General features: G+C 46.5%; 1 protein-coding gene across 1 annotated transcript in view; it reads left to right on the top strand.

The window, feature by feature from the left end:
- The window catches only part of LOC129707582 (piezo-type mechanosensitive ion channel component 2-like), a 146346-nt gene extending 125146 nt beyond the window's left edge, over positions 1–21200 (top strand). The window contains exons 46-53 of the mRNA XM_055652730.1: positions 3056–3203; positions 6600–6788; positions 7579–7671; positions 12348–12517; positions 13538–13651; positions 16765–16844; positions 18427–18652; positions 20948–21200. Coding sequence (XP_055508705.1) covers positions 3056–3203; positions 6600–6788; positions 7579–7671; positions 12348–12517; positions 13538–13651; positions 16765–16844; positions 18427–18652; positions 20948–21200 — 1273 coding nt within the window. The remainder of the gene's footprint in view (positions 1–3055; positions 3204–6599; positions 6789–7578; positions 7672–12347; positions 12518–13537; positions 13652–16764; positions 16845–18426; positions 18653–20947) is intronic.
- Positions 21201–21912: the final 712 nt, after the last annotated feature.

Genomic DNA, 21912 nt, shown 5'->3' with positions numbered 1-21912 from the left:
GCATTGGTGAACACTTGGATCGGAATGTAAGGCAGACAGTGGCAGATACACAGCAAACAAAACTCTCTACAGGTGGTTCTGCTGTACCACGATAGTTGTGTTCGTAAGAAACCTCATGCTATTGAAAAAAATAATAATCAGTAATACTAGGTAAACAGAGTATGATGATGCAAAACCAAAATAAAGTCCATTGTAGATTCTAGTTGCTGGGGTAACTATATATGGTGTTGTGCAGTGTTCCCAGTCCCTGATTGTTGCAGGGAAGAAGCTGTTCTTGAACCCAGAGGTCCCAGTTCTCAGCTGCTGTATTTTCTTTGCAATGGTAGGAATGAGATGAGCGTGGGGCCTGGGTGTTGTGGGTCTTTGAGGCTATCTGCCAATATCCCATCCCTGGTGGGGAAGTCAGTGCCTGTAATGGGTTGGGTAGTGTCTACCACTTACTGCCTCCTCCTTTGTTCCCAGCAGTTCAAGTAACCGAACCAGGCGGTGATGAAATCAGTCGGTGTTGTCTATAGAAGTTCGATAGTATTTTCGGTGACATACCAAATCTCCTCGGTCTCCCAAAGGAGCAGAGGAGTTGATTAGCTTTCTTTGTGATTGCAGCAATGTGCTGGGCCCGGCACAGATCTTCAGAGATATATACGCCTAGGAACTTGAAGTGGTTGGACTCTCTTGACCCCCGTCCCATTGGTAAAGATCGGTTCATGGATCCTCAGCTTCTCCTTTGTAAAGTTAACAATCAGGTCCTCAGTCGTGCGCTGCAATAATGCTGGGCCTCTACTCGCTGGAGATTAGAAGGATGAAGGGGGACCCTCATTGAAACTTTCTAAATAGTGAAATGCCTGGTTAGAGTGGATGTAGAGAGGATGTCTCCACTAGTGGGATAGTCTAGGACTATAGGTTATAGAATAAAAGGATGTTCCTTTAGGAAGGAGATGAGGTGGAATTTCTTTAGTCCTCTGGTGAATCTGTGGAATTCATTGCCACACAAGGCTGTGGAGGCCATCAATGGATATTTTTAAGGCAGAGATAGATAGTATTGATTAGTACAAGTGTTGGAGGTTATGGGGGGGAAGGCAGGAAAATGGGGAGAGATAGATCAGTCATGACTGAATGGCGGATTAGACTTGATGGGCCGAATGGTCTAATTCTACTATCACTTATGATCTTATGAACTAACATTGAGAGCAAGATTGGTGTTCAGGCACCATTCATTTGGAATAGCCTTCTCCCTCCTGTACTCTGACTCATTGGCACCTGTCATTCATCCAGCAATGGTGGTATCATTGGCAAATGTAAAGATGGCATTGGAGCTGCACAGTCATGGGTAGAGAGAAGGTAGAGTAGGGTACTGAGAACACGGTCTTGAGGTGTCCAATGTTGATAGCCACAGAGAAAATGTTGTTGCTAATTCACACTGATAGTGTTCTGGGGACAAGGAAGTCAAGGGTCCAATTGCACAGGGACAAGCAGAGACACAGTTCCTGAGTCTGGCGATAAGTTCAGAGGATATGATGGTGTTGAATGCCATGGTCGATGAAAGATAGTTTGACGAGATTTCAGACTTGTAATAACAAAGGTACTTTTCCCTGCAGGGTTTTTAACAACACAGATTTTTTTAATAGCCGTATTTATTTTTGTTACTGCAAACTAAAAATTACTAAAGACCGAATGTTACATACTTTAATAGAGTGTGATTTCACAAGTGTCAGTAGAAGCAATCGCTTGTCGATTGTACTGTTTCTATGTTCTAATCTCAATCGCCTCCACGGTGAAAGTAGCAGCTGTGTTCTTGAAAGACAATGGTATCTGATTACTGTGGGTTGGTCATATGGAAGCAGTTTTTCCTCCCCTGGACTGTTTTTTCCCCAAGACAGCTTTTTTTCTGCTTGTCAATTTACAAAGTAACTTTTAAATGATTCTGTAGTTCATGATTGAAATTACATGACAATCAATTTGACTCGTGTAACGCCAATGGCATTCCCTTATTCACCCATTATGTATAATATCCAATTAGTGTTATAGCAGAACTACCTGTACTTAAACAGGAGAGGAAATAAAACTTAATAGAAACTACAACAACTTCTCCAGATAAAAGCCAAGGTATTTTTACCCAAGAGAAATACAGTGAGTAAAGGATATTCAGACAAATGATGAGGCATAATGGCAATTTTAATCACATACGGCAGTGTGATCAATAAACATGAATTTGAACTATTTTGTTGTCAAGTCTGGCTTCTAGATTGATTTACCCTGTACGATCAGCACACATCTAGAACGTGCAAATCCCACAGCAGATATATTGATTGTGTCGATGAAGATTATGTTGCCAGATTGCACAGAAATTCAGGGACTGCTCACAAAAAGACAGATCATACGGAATAGTCGTACAGAGTGACAAATTTGTGTTGCATGGCCCAAACACAGAAATCAAAGCCATGTTCCTTCAACATGGAAGGATGCTGATAGATTTGGTCACTCATCAAACGCGCTCTGGCACCAGCCCTTCACCTGGAGTTGTGAAGGTGAGCCACAGACGTTGCACTTTGTGTAATAATGGTCTAAAATACTCCTCGGCTTGTGTGGGTCCCGGGCTCAAGAAGCCCCAGCTAGGAAGGGCAGCGGGAAATCACAACGCTGTCCATGTACAATCTAGGTTCAGCTATAAAGGTGGCAGTGGGTCTACAATGTTACAGAAACCCCAAAACAGTGTTGTAACACCTCAGTAGCACGTGGGTCATATCTGTGGGAGGGAGAAACAGAGCTAACGGAGCCCTAACCTGTTGGGGACTTCCAGTAACATTGTTCTTTCCAATTTCATAGTCTATTTCTTTGTTTTTGCTTTTTAAATAAAACACAGTTCATATTGAATGCCAGACTAGGCCATAATGGTGAGGGACGTGTTCTAATTATTTCAGTCCATTTGTGGTGTGCAAGCCAACGGGACTGTGCTGAATGAAGACATGACTGTCCCTCCTACATTTGGGCATCTCCGATCCCCGCTACCTTAGGCCAGGGTCCCTGCATTGACCACTTTTTCGGGATGGTTTTGCAGGTTTCGCATGGTGCCCTTTCTGATGGAGCTGAGAGCGGTGATGGACTGGGTTTGGACGGACACCACACTCAGCATCTCCAGCTGGATATGCGTGGAGGACATTTATGCCAATATTTTCATCCTGAAATGCTGGAATGAGTCAGAGAAGGTAAGTGCAGGCTGTGTCCCCTATCGGTTCCCCCCCCCCTTCATGTTGGATGTGTTTGGAAGGGTTTACAATGCAGCCTGGGTAAGCTGATGTTTTTGTAATCCTCATTAAAACATTAGCAGGACAACAATAGTTAAGGATTCAAGATTCAAGAGAGTTTATTGTCATGTGGCCCAGATAGGACAATGAAATTCTTGCTTTGCTTCTGCACAACAGAATATAGTAGGTGTGATTACAGAACAGATCAGTGTGTCCATATACCATTGAATATATATATATACACACACAAATAAATAAACAGATAAAGTGCAATGGGCTATTAATGTTCAGAGTTTTGTTTGAGTTGAGTTTAATAGCTTGATGACTGTGGGGAAGTAGCTATTCCTGAACCTGGATTTGCAGATTTCAGGCTCCTGTACCTTCTACCTGAAGGTAGCGGAGAGATGAGTGTGTGGCCAGGATGGTGTGGGTCCTTGATGATGCTGCCAGCCTTTTTGAGGCAGCGACTGCGATAGATCCCCTCGATGGTAGGGAGGTCAGAGCCGATGATGGACTGGGCAGTGTTTACTACTTTTTGTAGTCTTTTCCGCTCCTGGACACTCAAGTTGCCGAACCAAGCCACGATGCAACTGGTCAGCATGCTCTCTACTGTGCACCTGTAGAAGTTAGAGAGACTCCTCCTTGACAAACCGACTCTCCGTAATCTTCTCAGGAAGTAGAGGCGCTGATGTGCTTTCTTTATAATTGCATCAGTGTTCTCGGACCCGGAGAGATCTTCACAGATGTGCACGCCCAGGAATTTGAAGCTCTTGACCCTTTCCACCATTGACCCGTTGATATAAACGGGACTGTGAGTCCCCACCCTACCCCCTCCAAAGTCCACAATCAGTTCCTTGCTTTTGCTAGTGTTGAGGGCCAGGTTATTGTGCTGGCACCATTTGGTTAGTCGGTTGATCTATCCATCCCACAACAGTGGCATTAAACCAGGGTAGACACAAAAACGCTGGAGTAACTCGGTGGGACAGGCAGCATCTCTGGATGGAAGGAATGGGTAACGTTTTGAGTTGAGACCCTTTTTCAGACTGTCTGAAGAAGGGTCTCGACCCAAAATATCATTCATTTCTACTCACCAGAGATGCTGCCTGTCCCACTGAGTTACTCCAGCATTTTGTGTCTATCTGTGGTTCAAACCAGCATCTGCAGTTTCTTCCAACGCATTAAACCATGACTACAAGAACAAGTTGGATATTCTGCGGCGGGTGACTCACTTTGTGGCATTTCCAAGCAGTTCGACCATCACGCTCGGTCTGTGATGGGCTAACGTCCACATTACTGTCCAGTGTGTTTATACCCCCCATCACTGTGATGTGTACAATCTGCGGTGACAATCCAAGGCTCCTCCATCAATGCCTCCCAAACTCTCAACCTCTGCCACCTGGAAGGACCAGGGCAGCCGCAGGCTCCTCTCTATCTGAACTTGGACAATATTCCTTCACTGTCGCTGGCACTTCATGTAGGAACTCCCTTCACGAGTGGGGCTGCAGTGCTTCAGCAGGAAACTACAGTCGATCCTGTCACCAACACCCAAATCCCCAAAACTGAATACATTTTTTTTTTAAAGTTCAGGATCCCTTTACACAGTAGTTTCCTGTGTTCTAACCTCAGGATGGAAATCCAAGGCATGCTATTTTGACCTTTAAGTCCACACCATATCCACTATCTTCCCAGCTTCTCTCCGCCTTATTCTATTTTAACCAAGTTTCTTTTCAATTCTCGCAGCAGCAATAAAATCAGAATGTAGAAAATCATGAGAGCAAGTTTCTTTAGTATGCGGTGAGTTTAGATTAGCCTGATGTGTGTTTAGAATTAGATTAACCTGTTGAAAGACTTTCAATGCCATTAGTTGTCTGACTCACAATGGTGCTTGTGTCCTGAACCCTCTGCTTCCTCTGTGAAACTGCACATCCCATTCACAGAGGCACTGTGCCTGATGTTAGCCCAAGCTGCCCCATTACAATGGTGGGACACTGGATCTTTAATCAGTCTGAAGAAGGGTCTCAACCTGAAACGTCACCCATTCCTTCTCTCCAGAGATGCTGCCTGCCCCGCTGTGTTACTCCAGCATTTTGTGTCTATCTTTGGTGTAAACCAGCGTCTGCAGTTCCTTCCTACACTGGTGTAAAATAAGATTCAGATGTCCCCTCCCCCCCCCCCCCCCCCCCATCACTGTTGACTGAGTGCATGAGCTTTACATTAACCCCTCCTATCTCCTGCTTCTAGTATTCCCGTGCTGGATTACAGGCACAGTGGCATAAGATGCAGGCAGTGGTGGGCTGGGCCTAAAAATATTGGTTGCCAGGAGACATGGAGGGCCCACTTCATCAGGGGCCCACTTGCCATCGGGCAAGCTGACACCCTAGCCAGTCCGCCACTGGATGCAGGCCAGTGTGTCAGTTGGGTGACAAGGGGACAGAGCGCTTCAGTTATACAGAGACCTTGGGTAAACTGGGCTTACGTTCAAGATTTCAAGGTCAGGTTATTGTCACATGTGGCAATTAAGGTACAGTGAAATTCAGATTACCATGCAGCCATACTAAACAAAAGCAACAGGCCACACAACTACATCAAATGTAACATAAACATCCATCACAGCGGATTCCACACATTCCTCACTGTGATGGAAGGGAATAAAATACAATCACCTTCCTCTTTATTCTCCCGCGGTCGGGGCAGTCGAACTATCCACAGCCGGTGGTCGAAGCTCCTGTCGGGGCAAGCGAAACTCCCACATCAGGGCGGTCGAAAGCTCCTGCAGCTTGGAGTTCCCCGATATTGTCCAAGTTCTACCAGTGGCTGCGGGCTCCGCGATGTTAAAGTCTCACAGGCTCCCCGCGATGGAGCTCCTGGTCGATCTCCAGCAGAGGCCGCCAATTCCACGATGTTAGGCCGCAGTGCGGGCGGAGATACGATACGGAAAAAGTTGCATCTCCGTCGAGGTAAGAGATTAGAAAAAAAGGTTTCCCCCAACTCTCCCCTACCCCCCCCCCCCCCCCCCCCCCCCCCCCCCCCCCCCCCCCCCCCACCCCACCACACACAAAACAAGCTAAAGAATACTAAAACACATACATGGAATATGTACAAAACAGATACAAAGAAGGAAAGGACAGACAGACTGTTGGCGAGGCAGCCATTGCTGGCGCCACCTGGTGGATAGTTCACTGGAGCAACGGTGACTGAGGGGTGATTTGATAGAGGTATGTGAAATGATGAGAGGCGCAGATAGTCACAACCTTTTCCCACGCTAGGGAAATCAAAAACACAAGGGTTATGGTTTAGAGTGGGAGGAAGGAGTTTTAAAGGGGAGCTGCCTGCTAACTATGCCCGTGTTCCCCTCAGAGGTACCCTCAGGCAGTCGGCCAGAAGAAGAACATGTTGGTGAAGTACGGGATGGGGGGTCTCATCATCACTTTGCTGATCTGCATCGTGTGGTTCCCGCTGCTCTTCATGTCCCTGGTTAAATCAGTGGGTGGAGTGACCAGCCAACCCCTGGATGTCTCCATCAAGATCAGCATCGGCGGATACGAGGTGAGCGCTGACCGAGCAAAAATCACTTTGGCCGTCACTGAGGGAGAAGAGAACACATTCACAGCGAACCTTTCTCAGCTGCACAACACACCAATTCAATGAAACAACGAGATAAGTGTTACAGGTTAGAAGCACGGCAACCAGTGTGGCACAGCGTTCTGAAGCCAAATGGGAGTTAGAGGATCCCTTTTGTGGTTTAGTTTAGTGGTCAAGCTTGAAGGAGATCAACATGCAGCAACAGGCTAATAACACGATGTTTCCTGCGCCACGCTGTATGTTCACCAGATCACAGCCAGGCTCGAATGATAAAGAAATTTAACACATTTACTTTCTGACAATTGGTGTTCAACTTTCAGCAGATAGAGGGCGTTATTTAACACTTAAAATAAGGCAACACCTCTGGACAAGTGTCAGAAAAAAACATTGAGCATAAAATAACAATGCTTTTCTTTGACTTTAAAATATATTCTCAGCTTTCCTTTCAAATCTCTCCACATTCCAGTCATGAGGTCTTATGGAGTAGGAGTAGAATTTGGCCATTTGGCCCATCAAGTCTACTCAACCATTCAATCTTGACTGATCTATCTCTCCCTCCTAACCCCATTCCCCCTTTATCCCCACAGCCCCTGGTGATGTGCAGCCTGTGACATCTCCATGTGGTTTGCAGTCATAGTCTGTTTGAGAGCACTGGGGTACGGGGAGGATCATGACTAATTGTGGGTGGGGGTGGGGGTTGGTGGAAGTTGTTGTCACAAGATGGTGGTTGTAAAACGATGTTTTCTTGTCGCAGCCTCTGTTCACGATGAGCGCGCAGCACCAGAACCTCGAGCCGTTCTCCACCGCTGCCTATAACCATCTGACCAGTCAATACAGCCTGTACCCGGTGAGTGCCACGCTGGGGGCCTGGACCCCATTGGGAACGGTACAGCGCGGAGAAGGTGCTTGGACAATTAACAGGGTGGAGGAGTAACCTCTGGAGGCAGCAGTGCGGGGAGTAGACAGCATCCTTTCACCATCCTTTGTTCCAGGCACTGTTATTGTATCCCATCTTCTAGTAAGAGCTGAGGCTGATAAACTAGAACGTACAGACCATCCCATCTAGGAATAGGGTGATTTCACTAAAGGTCACTGCAGCGTAGATCCGCACCCACGTGACCAAAATTCTCAAGTGGAGGACACTCGAGGGTTCATCAAAAGTAAGGCATTATTAACTTACTTTTGACGAAATTCAGCGAGCAAACGCGATAATTCCCGATATTTTGGACCTTTAAATATCCACGGCAAATGTCGGCTGTTCACTAGCCGTTTTGGCACTTCAGTTCCCTCTCTGAATGATAAACTAGAACGGTAGCTGACTCACGGTCACCCCGACTGGCTAATTGCAAACCTCGCCGTTTTCTATGAATGGGGGGAAGATGTTTTTTCCCAGAAACATGTACCGCCCTCGAGTGTCCTCCACTTGAGAATTTTGGTCACGTGGGTGCGGATCTACGCTCCAGTGACCTTTAGTGAAATCACCCTATGGTGAATGGGGAAGATGTTAGAAAATGCCAAACATAGTGTGCCGACTTCTAATGCAAATAACAAGGTTGTTGCAGAAAATCCTTTGTTGAAGGCAGGCAACAATCGATTAATAACATTAGCTCACACAACTGTTAGACGTCTCCAATAGGTTCCAGAACTAATTGCAGATCCTCTATGATCAGATTTTACTTATTCAGGCAACATTTTGTCATATATCTTTAATTGTACAATCATCATTTATGTGCTGTTATTACCCATCTATTCACAACATTTTCTAGTCTAAATCCTTAGGATTCCCCACCTTCATTGCCTGACTCTCACCACGCTCTCTTGTTGAGCTTCCCATCAAACCTTTCCACTGCTGTCCCTTTAAGGGAAGAAGGTCCTGACATCTGGCCTTCCCTCTCCTAGTTTCCAGTGCTCACACCTCGGCTATAAGTGTTTCTCAGCCTCTTGCAGTGCACTGGGTCCACATTGAGTTGGGCCAACATCAGTCCAGGTTCCACACAACTATGTTGAGGGTGTCCTCCAGGAATCCATCTCGGCCTGATCCCAATTCTGCCCAATCTGGAATTCCATTGAGTGCCCCATTCACTCACCAATCTCGTCTGCCAATTATTCCCAAGTTGTTACAATTCCTCACAAAGGGCTTCTTTTTCTCTGTCTCATCTGTGGATACTTCAACTGCACAGCTGCCGGCTTCACCCTGGTGGAGTGAGCAGCTGCCTCCACTCATCCGAACAAAGGGCAGACTCCTCTCCCAAAACTGCTTTCATCGGAGTGCTGCAAGAGCTTCCATTGATGCAACAGAGTACGATCACAGCTGCCTTGCTGGTCACGCACTGCTCCTCACTCCAGGATACCTTGCCCTTTCTGCACCTCTGGCTGTAACATTGCCTGCCCCCCAGTGGTGGCCTCTGGAGATGCATCTTCCATGGCTGCAGAACTTCCTTCACCGGCTGCCCTGCTGATCTGCAAACCTATGCGGCTCTTTCTGTGCCACAGTCCAACGGTCAACTCTGCACATCTCTTGCTTAAGGGCCTGTCCCACTTTCCCGAGCTGCTCACAAGTTCTCCCAAGTTTTCCCCTTGATTCAAACTTGGAGAATGTTCGTAACGGGTCCGTAGATATATCGTAGCGGCTCGTCATGTCAGCATAAAATGTTGCAATTTTTCTTCTCCCGACTGTCTTTTTACTCCTGGACATTTTTTGTCATGCTGGAAAAAACGTCCCGACTTACCTGATGCCCCGAGTACCTACGGCTGACATAACGAGCCGCTACGATATATCTACGACCTCCTATGGACCCGTTACGAACATTCTCCGAGTTTGAATCAAGGGGAAAACTCGGGAGAAGTCGTGAGCAGCTCTGGAAAGTGGGACAGGCCCTTTAATCTTCCCTTCATACCCTGGCAGGTGTAATCAACGTTGCTGTTACCTGTTCCATCTACACCTGCACGGTGTGGATGATCAACCTGTCTGATCTCAACTCAACCCTGGGCTCACCTCACGCTGTTGCCAGGCAGTCTCTGTGGCCCACAGCCACTACGGTCACTGCCTCTGCGGTTTCTCACCTCCTCTTGTAAACACACTCATGTTTGTTGCATTGTTGCTTCATCTGGGCTTCATACTCTTCACCAGAAGGGTCGCCACAAGACGCCATCTTGACTGCTGCTGGTGTGTCACTGCCCATCTCTTCCCTACTGCTCCTACATCTGTGGAGGAAGTCCTCCTCTCCTAACTTGCACTTTCAACCACCTTCTGTGTACATGGACCAAGTACCATTGATTTTGGCCGTAGGAAGTGACCCAGGTTATGTGGTGTCTCTGAGCTCCTCAAGCCCATAGGGCAGTGCTCCCCCACAGCTGAATCTCTTCACCTGCCTCGTACTGCCCATCAGTCCAAGCGACTGAATCAAGTCAATTGCTGGGATCTACATCCTGGGACAGCTAGTTGAAACTACCTAGTCAACCAGTGTGCATCTCGCCCATAACCTCCAGACTCCTTCAACATTTGCCATGATATCCTTGGCAGGCTGCACCCACTTAACCAGCCTGCACGCCTTCCCACCCGTAACATTCACTTGGACAAGTGCTCTACCGCTAAAGGTCAACAAGCCCCTTGGGCTGGTTCCTTCCCGCGCCATGGAGTCGTATCCTGGGCAAAACCCTCCTCATTGTCATCACTATCCTTGTGACGCCTCTCCTCAAGTCTCAGCTGAATTCTTTCATTTACCAGCCCACACTCGACCATCGCACTGTGCCTCATCTAGAACGATCAGCGTACTGTGCCCGACAATGGCGTTACCAGCCGTCTCTTCTCAACTTGTAATGCTCATTTATCTCTGAAGGCACTCGGTTACTAAGTTCTTTCAAAGCCTCTACTGTGGCCTGATTCGGGACCTCATCCATGGCGTTCACTGCTGGTAGGCTAGGCTGACCAATGGCTCATGTTTTCCAGCCCGACCCACAGGGATAGTGTTTCTTTCCTCCATTCATGTACAATGCATTTCTTTGTGTAGAAAGGAACTGCAGATGCTTATTTAAATCGAATATAGACACAGAATGTTGGAGTAACTCAGCGGGACAGGCAGCATCTCTGGAGAGAAGGAATGGGTGACATTTCGGGTCAAGACCCTACTTCAGACTGATGTTACTCCAGGATTTTGTGTCTATATTCCGTGCATTTCTTTGTTCTGTTTCTCTTGGAATTTTGATGACATCCTTTCACCCCAGGAACATTTCCACTGGCTCCATGAACAGGGCAGTGGCTGAAACTCTCGAGCTCCCCACCATATCCTTCACAAACACTGCCCGCGGTCATCACTGCTCAACCTTCCTTCTGTCTTTCCCTGGGGAATGTGAGGACATCCGTTACCCAGGAAGATGTCCACTGACTCCGTGCTCCTGGGTTGATGGGTGAACCTACTCCTGCTGCTCAAGCTCCCCCGATCAGCACCTGTTGTCATCGCTGCTCCATCTAGTGAGAATCACTCTCGCTCTTCTGAAGCAACATCGAACCATCCATGCCAGTGTGGATCCACAGGCTCTTTTGTATTGCAGTTGGTAAAGGAGGTGACATGAATAAGGCTGCAGCAAACACTTTAGTTTTGTTTTGTTTAGTTCAGAGATGCAGTAAACCTTCGGCCCACCGGGTCCGCGCCGTCCAGTGATCCCCGCACATTAACACTATCCTAAACACACTAGGGACAATTTTCACATTCACCAAGCCAATTAACCTACAAGCCTGCACGTCTTTGGAGTGTGGGAGGAAACCGAAGATCTCGGAGAAAACCTACGCAGATCACAGGGAGAACGTACAAACTCCGTACAGACAGGACCCGTAGTCAGGATCGAACCCGGGTCTCCGGCGGTGTAGGGCAGCAACTCTACCGCTGCGCCATCATGACAATACCTGAGTATTGTCTGCATTCACATTGTTTAGTGAAGGCAGACAATACTCAGCTAGCAGCATTGTTCGACACAAATGAGCATCACACACCACACACGTCGGGCATGTTCTTCAAAGTGCACACACCATAACTCACAAGGTCAAGTCAGCTTTTGTGTAGAACAGTCTGTTTAATAAAAAAGAGCCAAATTATTTCTGAGTAGTGATAGTGCCATGTTGATGTGAAACAGATGATCAGGGTAGAGAGGGGCGTTCAAATGGTCTTCAGAAGAGCTACACAGGAAGTTTATGTAGAGAAATCAGACTGGGTTGTTGTGTCAATTAGGAGCCTGTGAGTGCAGACGTTTTTCACACTGGGTGTCTTTTATTACATTGTAACCCAGGGTCGTGTTTGGCCAGTTATTCATTTTGGTTATCATACTCTGCTAATCCTCAAATGTGGGAAATTTGATTATAAAGTTACTGATGATAGGAAAATTGGCTAAGTTGAAGATTAAGATGATCTCAACGCGATGTGAAGCTAACAGAATGATGACAGCTGGTGTTCAGGGCAGTGTGGGTAGAATGAAGGTGGCAGGAGTCAGTTATTGAGCACGTTGTATCACTCTTTCTCGTTTCTCTAGTCTGCTATGCAGTTTTTAGTGAACTACAGGCCAGAAGACGTAATAGTGGCTCACATGAAGAGTGATGCCAACCTGCTGTGGAACATCAGTCCGGCCAGTCTCCGGGCCATGAAGGAGGAAATAATCAACTCGTCACAGGTTCATGTCCACCTGCATTGGACCATCCTGAGGTGAGCAGCAGCTGGTAGCGGTGGGGAAATGTCCACCCACTGGCACCGGCACTGGCACCGGCTGGCACGGGGACTGGCACTGGCTGCTGCCAACTAAACCCAAACAAGCAAAATGAGGGGACGGAGAAGTGAAGAGTCCGGCTCCAGCATTCTCCCATCTTAAATAAGAGCACTGTTGGCCCAAGCCACTGTCACATAGTGTGGCGTTAGCAGCTTTCACAGTGTTGCTAATTTTTGCCAGAGCTGGAGCTGTAGGCAAGACATCCCCTATCCAAGATAGTAACCCGACTTAAACAAGTGCCTGGTATCAACAATGTAAAGTAAATCATTGAGCACAGAAACAAGCCCTTCAGCTCAACTTGTCCATGCTGACCTAGATGACCCATCTAAACTAGTCCAACTTTCCTGAATTTGGTCTGTAACCTTTTAAACATTTCCTATCCATGTCCCCGTCCAAGTATCTTACATGTTGTTATTGTACCTGCTTCAACTACTTCCTCCGGTAGCTCATTCCTTACATCCGTCACCCTCTGAGTGGATTAATCAAGGTCTGACTATGTGGTCCACTTATAACTGGACAATGTAGAGGGAGTTTCACTCTGGACCTCACCCCTACTCTGCCCATCCTGGGGATGTTAAATGGACAGTGTAGAGGGATCTTCTCTCTGTAGCTTCCCCGTACCGTACCAGCCCTGTGAATATTTGTTGGGACAGGGCAGAGGATCTATCGCTCTGTTTCTGTATTTCACCTGCTGGACATTTATGAGGCAGTTGTACTCTGTATCCCATCCACCCAGTGGCAATGGAAGGGGATCTCCTGCATCACATGCGTTTGTAGAAGGCAGGATTTGCGGTTGTTTATTTTGCATCTTGCGTTTCTCTTGTGGGCGCTGGGGTTTTTCATGCGTCTGTTCCGACTGTGGAACTGCTCGCCTGAGGGAGCCTGCCTCACACATCAGTTCCGATTGCCGTTGCTCTGCAGGGTCAGGTGCCTGATACCTGTGCCTTGTGTTCCTGCAGGAATTCTTCTCTCTTGCTGAATCCAGAGACGTTTGGCAAACACACTGTGCTCTGCACAGACAAGAAAGTCAGAATGGAGTTGATTCAGCTGTTGGAGGGAGTCCATAAGAAGGTGTAAGTTGCAAATGTGCTGCTTTCATTGTTAAAACATCTGAACATTGTTCCCATCCCCAACAGAATCATTTCACTGAGACTAATTGTGCGCTAACTTCCCCTCTGTGCTGATTCCATCTAATTCCTTTTCTCACTCCCTCTTACTCTCTGTCTCTCAGTCACGTCCACAACCCATCTCCCCTTCACTCACTCCCCATCTCTTGCCCCGTCTTCCTTCATCACTCTTGCCTCATTTCTTGTCTCTGTCTAAACTAGTGTATTGCATCCTGGAACTGCTTGGGCTTTGGTGCAGGGAAACAGGAAATAGAGAGGGTATTCTGGATCCATGAAGAAATGGTCATCAGGGGGAACAGAGAGGTTTCGAAAGTGGAGAGTTGGGCGTACAAGTAATTAGAAAATCTAACTGGATGTTATCATTAAAATGCACAAAGTGTTGGAGTAAGTCAGCAGGTCAAGCAGCATCTCTGGAGAACATGACTAGGTGATGTTTCAGGTCAGGACCCTGCTTCAGACTGTTGTAGTGGGTGGAGGGAAGATGGATGGGGGGGGGGGGGGGGGGGGGGGGGGGGGGGGGGGGGGGGGGGGGGGGGGGGGGGGGGGGGTAGGACAAACCTGGCAAATAATAGGTGGATACAGGTGAGGGGGGGGGGGGGGTTGATAGCCAGATAGTTGGAAAAAGGCCAGAGAGGAAAAGACAGAAGGTGCGAGACAGAAGGATTGTAGAGTTGCGAATTGTGAAGCCCGAGGAAGGAATGTAGCTGGAGGGGGAAGGGGAGAAATAGGAGCGAGGGGGAGGGAAAAACATGTGACCCCACGGGTCATATCTTCCCACCCCTTTCCGTCTTCTGCAGAGACTGTTCTCTCCGCAACTCCTTCCCACCCAAAACTCCGCCTCCCCAGGTACTTTTCCCTGGAACTGCAAATGTAACACAACCCCATACACCCTCCCTTAGATCCATCCAGATACCCCAGCAGGCCTTCCAGGTTCACATGCACCTCCTCTAACCTCATCTACTGAATCCGGTGTTACTCCTGCATATCGGCGAGACTAACCGTAGAATCGGCGACCATTTCACTCGACACTTGCACTCGATCCACCAAGGCCTACTGGTTGCTAACTCCTCTTCCCATTCCAATACTGACCTTTCTATCCTGGGCCTCCTCCAAGGCCACATGCAAACTGGAGGAACAGCACCTCATATTCCGCCTAGAAGGCTTATAACCCAACAGTAATAGCGTTGAATTGTTCTTTTTTTTATGTAACTAGCAAACTCACCACTCCTGCCTCCCCTCCACTCTCCCCTGTGCCCCACCTGGACTCACACCTATTTATTCGCTCCCTCTACACCTGCATTCCTTCCTCTGGCTTCACAATTCATACCTCTTCAATCCTTTTGTCTCGCACCTTCTGTCCTTTCATCTCTGGCCTTTGTCCTCCCATCTACCTGTCAATAAACCATCCTGACCGCATCCACCTTGGTCTTGCCAGGTCTTGTCCTGCCCTTCCTCTCTTCCAGTTTTCTCACCCCCCACCCCCACAATCAGTCCAAAGAACGGTCCTGATTCCAAATATCACCTATCAATGTTTTCCAGAAATGCTGCGTGGCCCATTGAGCTACTCCAGTACTTTCTGTCATTTTTGTAAACCGGCATCTGCAGTTCCTTGTTTCTGAATGTTACCATTTGTTTCTGGAGGACTGAATACTAAAGTAGTTGTAAAAGCAGTACTGGAGTCACCTCATTTAAATGCTTTGGAAGAGCTCAGGAAAGGTTTACTGGACTGACACCTGGAATGGGAACTAGGAGGAAGGGTGGGTGTGTGGGAAGGAACTGCAGATGCTGGTTTACACCGAAGATAGACACAAAATGCTGGAGTAACTCAACGGGAACAAGCAGCATCTCTGGAGAGAAGGAATGGGTAATGTTTCAGGTCAAGACTCTTCTTCACCCTTCAGGAGGAAGGGAGGTGCAGGCAAGGTTTGGATCTGTTGGGTGAGAGGGAGCATGGTCGAAAGAAAGATGCTGAAGGGTTCTGATAAGATGGAGGTTGAAAGGATGTTTCCTCGTGGGAGAATCTAAAATGGGCTCATTATTTTAAAATAAAACAGAGGCGAGGTGAAGTTTCCATTCTCAGAGCCTTTTAAATTCTTCCTCGAAAGCCTTGGAAACCGAGTCCTTGAATATTCAGAATGTAGTGGTAGATAGATTCATGATAAGCAAGGTTACTGTGGGAATGCAGAAAGCACAAACCCAAGGATGAGGAATTGGGGAATGTGACGGAAGGGAAGAGGAGTGTACACTTTCTTGCCCTTGTGTGTCATTATAAAGTGGGAAGATGGGTTGCTGCCTGGTTTGGACATGTAAAGGACAACTGACACTTTCTCACAGAAATACTGGAACTGAGTTATTATCTGTACACTGGAACCAAGAGAGCAAAACATGGATTGGTTAATTAAAAGTGGGCCGATCCTGTGTAGTAGATGCACAGTCTCTTGCCTAGAGTTGGGGGATCGAGAATCAGAGGACACGGGTTTAAGGTGAAGGGGGAAGAATTTTATAGGAATCTGAGGGGTAACTTTTTCACACTAAGGTTGGTGGGTGTAGGAACAAGCTGCCAGAGGAGGTAGTTAAGGCAGGGACTATCACAATGTTTAAGTAGCAATTAGACAGGTACATTGGATAGGACCAGGTTTGGAAGGATATGGGACAAATGCAGGCAAGTGGGACCAGTGTAGATGGGACATGTTGTCCGGTGTTGGCAAGTTGGGCTGAAGGGCCTGTTTCAACGCTGTATGACTCTATGACACTCTCTCTCCATTCCTGCTCATGGAGCTGTTCAACACCATGCCTACCTTTCTTTCAGCCACGACACCCTTTCCAATTCTGACATCTTCGGCTCACTTTTTCACCTTGTTTCCACATCCCCCTCCTCTCCCTCCACACTTTCCCATCAACCTCACCTTCCTATTTTCTCCTCCCACTTGCTCCTTCACCCCCACTGACCATTTCTCCTACCTCTTCCTCTTAGCCATTTAAAAAAAATCCTGGACTTGATCATTTTTTTGTTCATAAGATTGAAGATTGGTACTGACAAGCATTCTCTTTCAAATTAGGGTTATCGAGGGGTTATTCCCAAAATACATTCGAGCGACACACGGGACTGAAGCCAAGCCAGCCTATCGGCTGCGATTAGGTGAGCAAAGTGACAAGGTGGCTAACCTTGCATGGCATTTTCCCCATTAAATCTGCAAGTGCATGTGTTGAACACAGTGCTGGAGTAACTCAGCAGGTCAGGCAGCATTTCTGGAGGACATGGATATGTGATGTTTTGGGAAGGGACCCTCTTGCCCCTCTTTCCTCTTTGCCCTTTCCCCCCTGCTAAACCAGTAAGTTTGCCTAGTAATGTGGTGGATGTGTCTGATTGCTTTGGGTATATGAGGGCTGATGGACTAGGTACTTAAAAGGTGAGCCTGCTCACAATGGCCCACAGTTGTAGTAGTTCCCATGCAGTGTGTTTTAGTTCAGCATGTGTAAATCCGTCTTGTAATTCCCATCCCTGCCAAACTCCAATAATCTGGCACTGGATTGATTTTGGCAGTGTCGGATTTGCCCATTTTCTGGACTGTAGGATGTTTCCCATTAATGCTCTAATTAATAGGAACATTTTTAATACACTTTTCTCATATGAGTACGCAATAACGTAATACATTTTGCAGTGAACCGGGTACGTTTAAAGGGAACACGGGCGAAGGAATCCTGACTGGTTGAGTGTGTGTGGCACGGTGGCGCAGCAGTAGAGTTGCCTTGCAGCGCCAGAGTCCCAGGTTCGATCCTGACCACGGATGCTTGTCACTACGGAGTTTGTACGTTCTCCCCGTGACCTGCGTGGGTTTTCTCCGGGTGCTCAGGTTTCCACCCACACTCCAAAGGCGTACAGGTTTGTAGGTTAATTGGCTTTGGTATTATTGTAAATTGTCTCTAGTGTGTGTGTAGGATAGTGTAAGTGTGTGGGGATCGCTGGTCGGTGCAGACTCGGTGGGCTGAAGAGCCTGTTTCTCTAAATTAAACTAAAGTAAAACAAGCCCGGTCAGTCAGAAAAGAACACGAGACAAACATTACCTGGTGATGTCGAACCATCAGTGTTTCTGAAAGGTCGGATAGAAGATTATCGGACTATTACTGTGTATCCCATTTGGGCCAAAGTTGCTCTCAGTGAACAAGGCCCTGTGTTTACAGCGCTAATCTTATTCAGTGAACATAAAACAATACAGCACAAGAGGCTCTTTAACCCACAATCTCACCATATCTGTGGGTTTCTGATTAGTGGGATTATGGGCCATGTGCAGCAGGGATTGCAGGCTAAAGAGCCTCTTCTTGTGCTGTGTTGTGCTTCAGCGTTAGATTCTGATTGTCTACCCTATCTTTGCCCCTCATAATTTTACATCAGACACCAGGAAATCAATCCAAGTTTGTCCAACCTCTGCAAATTCACCCAGTCTTACTCCCAGAAACTGGCATTTCCAAATGTGCTTGTCTCATTGCCAGTATGTAGTATCACAGCCACTCTTTCACACATTTAGACAAGCAGCTTCAAGTAAATATAACCTTTATAGGTGTCAGTTGCTCTTCAACTGAGTGCCCATCTGTCTGGCTGTTGAGGTTAACCACGCAATGGTTTCCTAGAGTAGAGAACTAGACCGACCTTTAAGTAACAACCACACAGAATATTATTGTACGTATAACCATGATCTTCTGTGTGCTCTGCTTTCAAACAGGTATGCGTGCTTCTAAAAATGACCAGGAGAACCTCGCTTTCTACAGGAACATCTCTTTGCAGTTGGAAGAAGAGCCAGGACAAAACGGCACGTCACGCAAGGGCAAGTGGTGGAACATCAAGGAGTGGAGTCCTGACTGTGCAGGGCAGGGATGCAGCAACATGGAACTCATCATCTTCAACGATAAAGTCAGCCCCACCAGTCTGGGATTCCTGGCTGGATATGGGTAAATGATTTCCATTTGTAGACTTCCAGTTAAGGCTGTAGTAATCCTTAAGTGGAAACCAGATGCCTGACTATTATTGTGCATTTGGGGGAAGAATTACCACCCCTAGCCATGCTTTGGGGGCGACCATTTTGGGAGAGGTTGTGTGGAAATCCAAGTGCTATGTTTGAAGATAAGTATTAAGGTTTTAGTTTAAGTAGGCTGAGCAGAGGAAGATGGTAAGATAAGTTCCTTTTTTTAGTCTTGGTGTAGTTGGGATGGCAGTGTTCTGGTGCTCTTGCAGCATGTGGGAAGTCGGAGAAACCAGGTATCCCTGAGGACTTCACATGTGGGAAGTACATGAGGGAACTGGAGCTGCAACTTGACGACTTCAGTTTAGTCTAGGAGAATGAGAGCGTCACAGATGGGATTATAGTGAGGTGGTCACATCTAAAATGTAGGCGCATGACCATTAGGAAATGAATAGACCGAGTGTACAGGAATCCCATGTAGCCATTCCCCTTAAACAATGCTAACATCTGAGCTGGAGGGGGACAAGTGTCTTGGCAGGTAGGTGCTACTAGGGAGGGTTTAAACCAGATTGGATTTCATAGCTCTGCCAATGTAGATGTGACGCAGTTGAGGCTAGAAGTCAATAGTTGTGACAGGCACGGAGGAGCACAGGAGGGTGCAAGGACACACTTGGATGAAATGACATTGATATCAATGTATGAATCATTGTTGAGAGATGATGCATTGGTAGAGAGGACATATAAAGACAGAAGATGGAAATGCAAGAAACTGCAAACGTAGCTTTAAAAAAAGACACAAAGTGCTGGAGTACCTCAGTGGGTCAGGCAGCATCTCCGGAGAACAATGGATAGGTTACATTTCAGGACAGGACCCTTCAATGTCAGACTCTAATCATGTCTAAACACAGAAGATGCTGCATTCAGCAGGTCATTTGGCATCTGAGGAATGAGAAACAGTATTAATGCTTCTGGTTTAAAAAGATGCGTGTCTGTTCTTAATGATTTTGACCTGAAAGTTAATTATATTTCGCTTTCCGCAGATGTTGCCCAGCCTGCTTAGTTTTTGCAGCATGTTCTGCTTTTATTTCGGGCTTCCTCTATCTGCAGTGTTTCTTTATTTTCATTGGAGATTTGGGAAAACGTATTTTCCCCGCACGAGTGGTGGCTCTGAAACATTCTGCCTGAAAGAGAGGCAAGGGCATCATGTCTGAACGTACCTGGAAACGAGTGGTTACATATGATGCTATAGCCCTAGCTGGAAAAATAAATTAGTCTAAGTCACTCAGTCTTTTGAACCGTGTGGATACTGTGGCTAGATGCATGCCCTCTGCAATGTACATTTTTATAGCTGATGCCAAGCAGAGCTAAAAAAATCTAAACACACACAAGATGACGCGATGCACAGAATTTGTAAAGTATATCGAGCAACCCTGGAAAAATATCATGCTGCGATTGAGAGATGTTGTTTTAAACAGGCTGTTTTCTGAATAAATGAATGTTGTTGGTTGTTACATGCACTGTTTGTTGTAGACCCTCCCCTCCCCTCCAATCTATTGCCTGAACAAAGGTTTTTTAATTATAATACCTGTGTAATCAGCACTTTAACATTTTATTCTGCAAGTAGTGTGTTTCACACCAACTGACAACCCCTTCTCTTTTAGTTACATGCGTTCTCATTACTAACTCAGCATTTTATTTTATTATAAGTTCAAACAAGTTTTTCAAATGCTATCTAATTGCAGTGGTGGTAAATTTAGCGTTAAATGGAAATAATTTAAAAAATCCAAATGCCTCTCAAAGATTGTATATCTAGCCTGATTGCAGATCTTACCCTACAGGACACGGAATCTTTAGTCATGAAAGACAAGAACTTTTTCATTTTAATTAATAACACTGGAAGCCATTCAGCCCATTGGAGCCTCGTCAGTCTCTATACATTCCACGTATTTCCATGTTAATTTACTCTCACATTTTTGATCCTTCAACCACTCGGCATCATCTACAGCAGCCAATTGGTCGTTGAATGTGGGAGGAAATCGAAGTACCTGTAGAAATCCATGTGGTCTTGGAGGGAACATGCACACTCCACATATATCACCTGAGATCAGGATTGAGCCTGGATCTCTGGCATTTCTAGTAGCGTCACCTTAATAAACTAAAAAAAAACACAGGGGCTGAAGGAAACTGATTTAGTTTCAGTTGGGGTTAATTTGAGAATGACACCAAGAATTCTACAATGTACTGACTAATCTTTCTGCCCTCTCTCTCTCTCTCTCTCATTCAGTATTGTTGGCCTGTACATGTCTGTGGTGCTCGTCATTGGGAAGTTTGTCCGTGAGTTCTTCAATGGCATCTCCCGCTCCATTATGTTTGAGGAACTGCCCAACCCTGATCGAATTTTGAAGCTGTGCACTGATATCTTCCTGGTCCGTGAGATGGGGGAGTTAGAACTAGAAGAACAACTCTTTGCCAAACTCATTTTCCTTTACCGATCCCCCGAGACCATGATCAAGTGGACCAGGGAGAAAGAAGAGTGATTACGGATGAACTCAACTGTTTTTACAGACAGAAAAGGACTGATAACTTCAGCATTACACTGGGCAAGCTTTATACCAGCCCTGGGCTCCTTTGTTGCAGTGCCATGAAGGAGAGAAAAGATATGCATGTTTGCTTGCTTCAGAACGCATTCGATTCAATCTATTATTTCACTGAAGGCAACTGTTCTGTAGTGGGCAGGAACTAGCCTTAGTATTATTGGTCAAGCAATATTCACCTCTCAAGCCCCCTTCTGCCTCAGCCATTGTACAGTTTTATAGCCGATGCTATCTTTTGCTTTGAGAATCTAACAACCCTTCAGAAATAAGGGAAGCAGACACTGCTGCAATTGAGTAACAGTTTGGATTCAACTCCAGCAATTCATCGTGCTTAACTCGTTTCAGCATTTCTCTTTCCTCCATCAGTGACTGGACCATTTGCTGCTAAGCACATTATTACTAAACACTGGCACCACATGAGATGTGGTGTGTTGGACCTTAAGTGATGAAAGGGAAACACTTTGGAAAAGCTTGCCTACCTGCCTCACCAGACTGCAGGCTCAATAGCTGACAGCATCGCGAGGAGAAACTTATTTTACGCGTTACAATTGTGGATAATACAATGGCATCGGAGGAAAGGAACCAGCTGGCACATCAGGAAACCTGTAGCAGCCACCATTGCATCAGTGGTAGCAAGAGACACACAACACACTCA

This window comes from Leucoraja erinacea, chromosome 21 (genome assembly GCF_028641065.1).
Source record: "Leucoraja erinacea ecotype New England chromosome 21, Leri_hhj_1, whole genome shotgun sequence".
Lineage (NCBI taxonomy): Eukaryota > Metazoa > Chordata > Chondrichthyes > Rajiformes > Rajidae > Leucoraja > Leucoraja erinaceus.
Note: the sequence above shows the minus strand (reverse complement) of the source record. Positions and strands in the feature narration are given on the sequence as shown.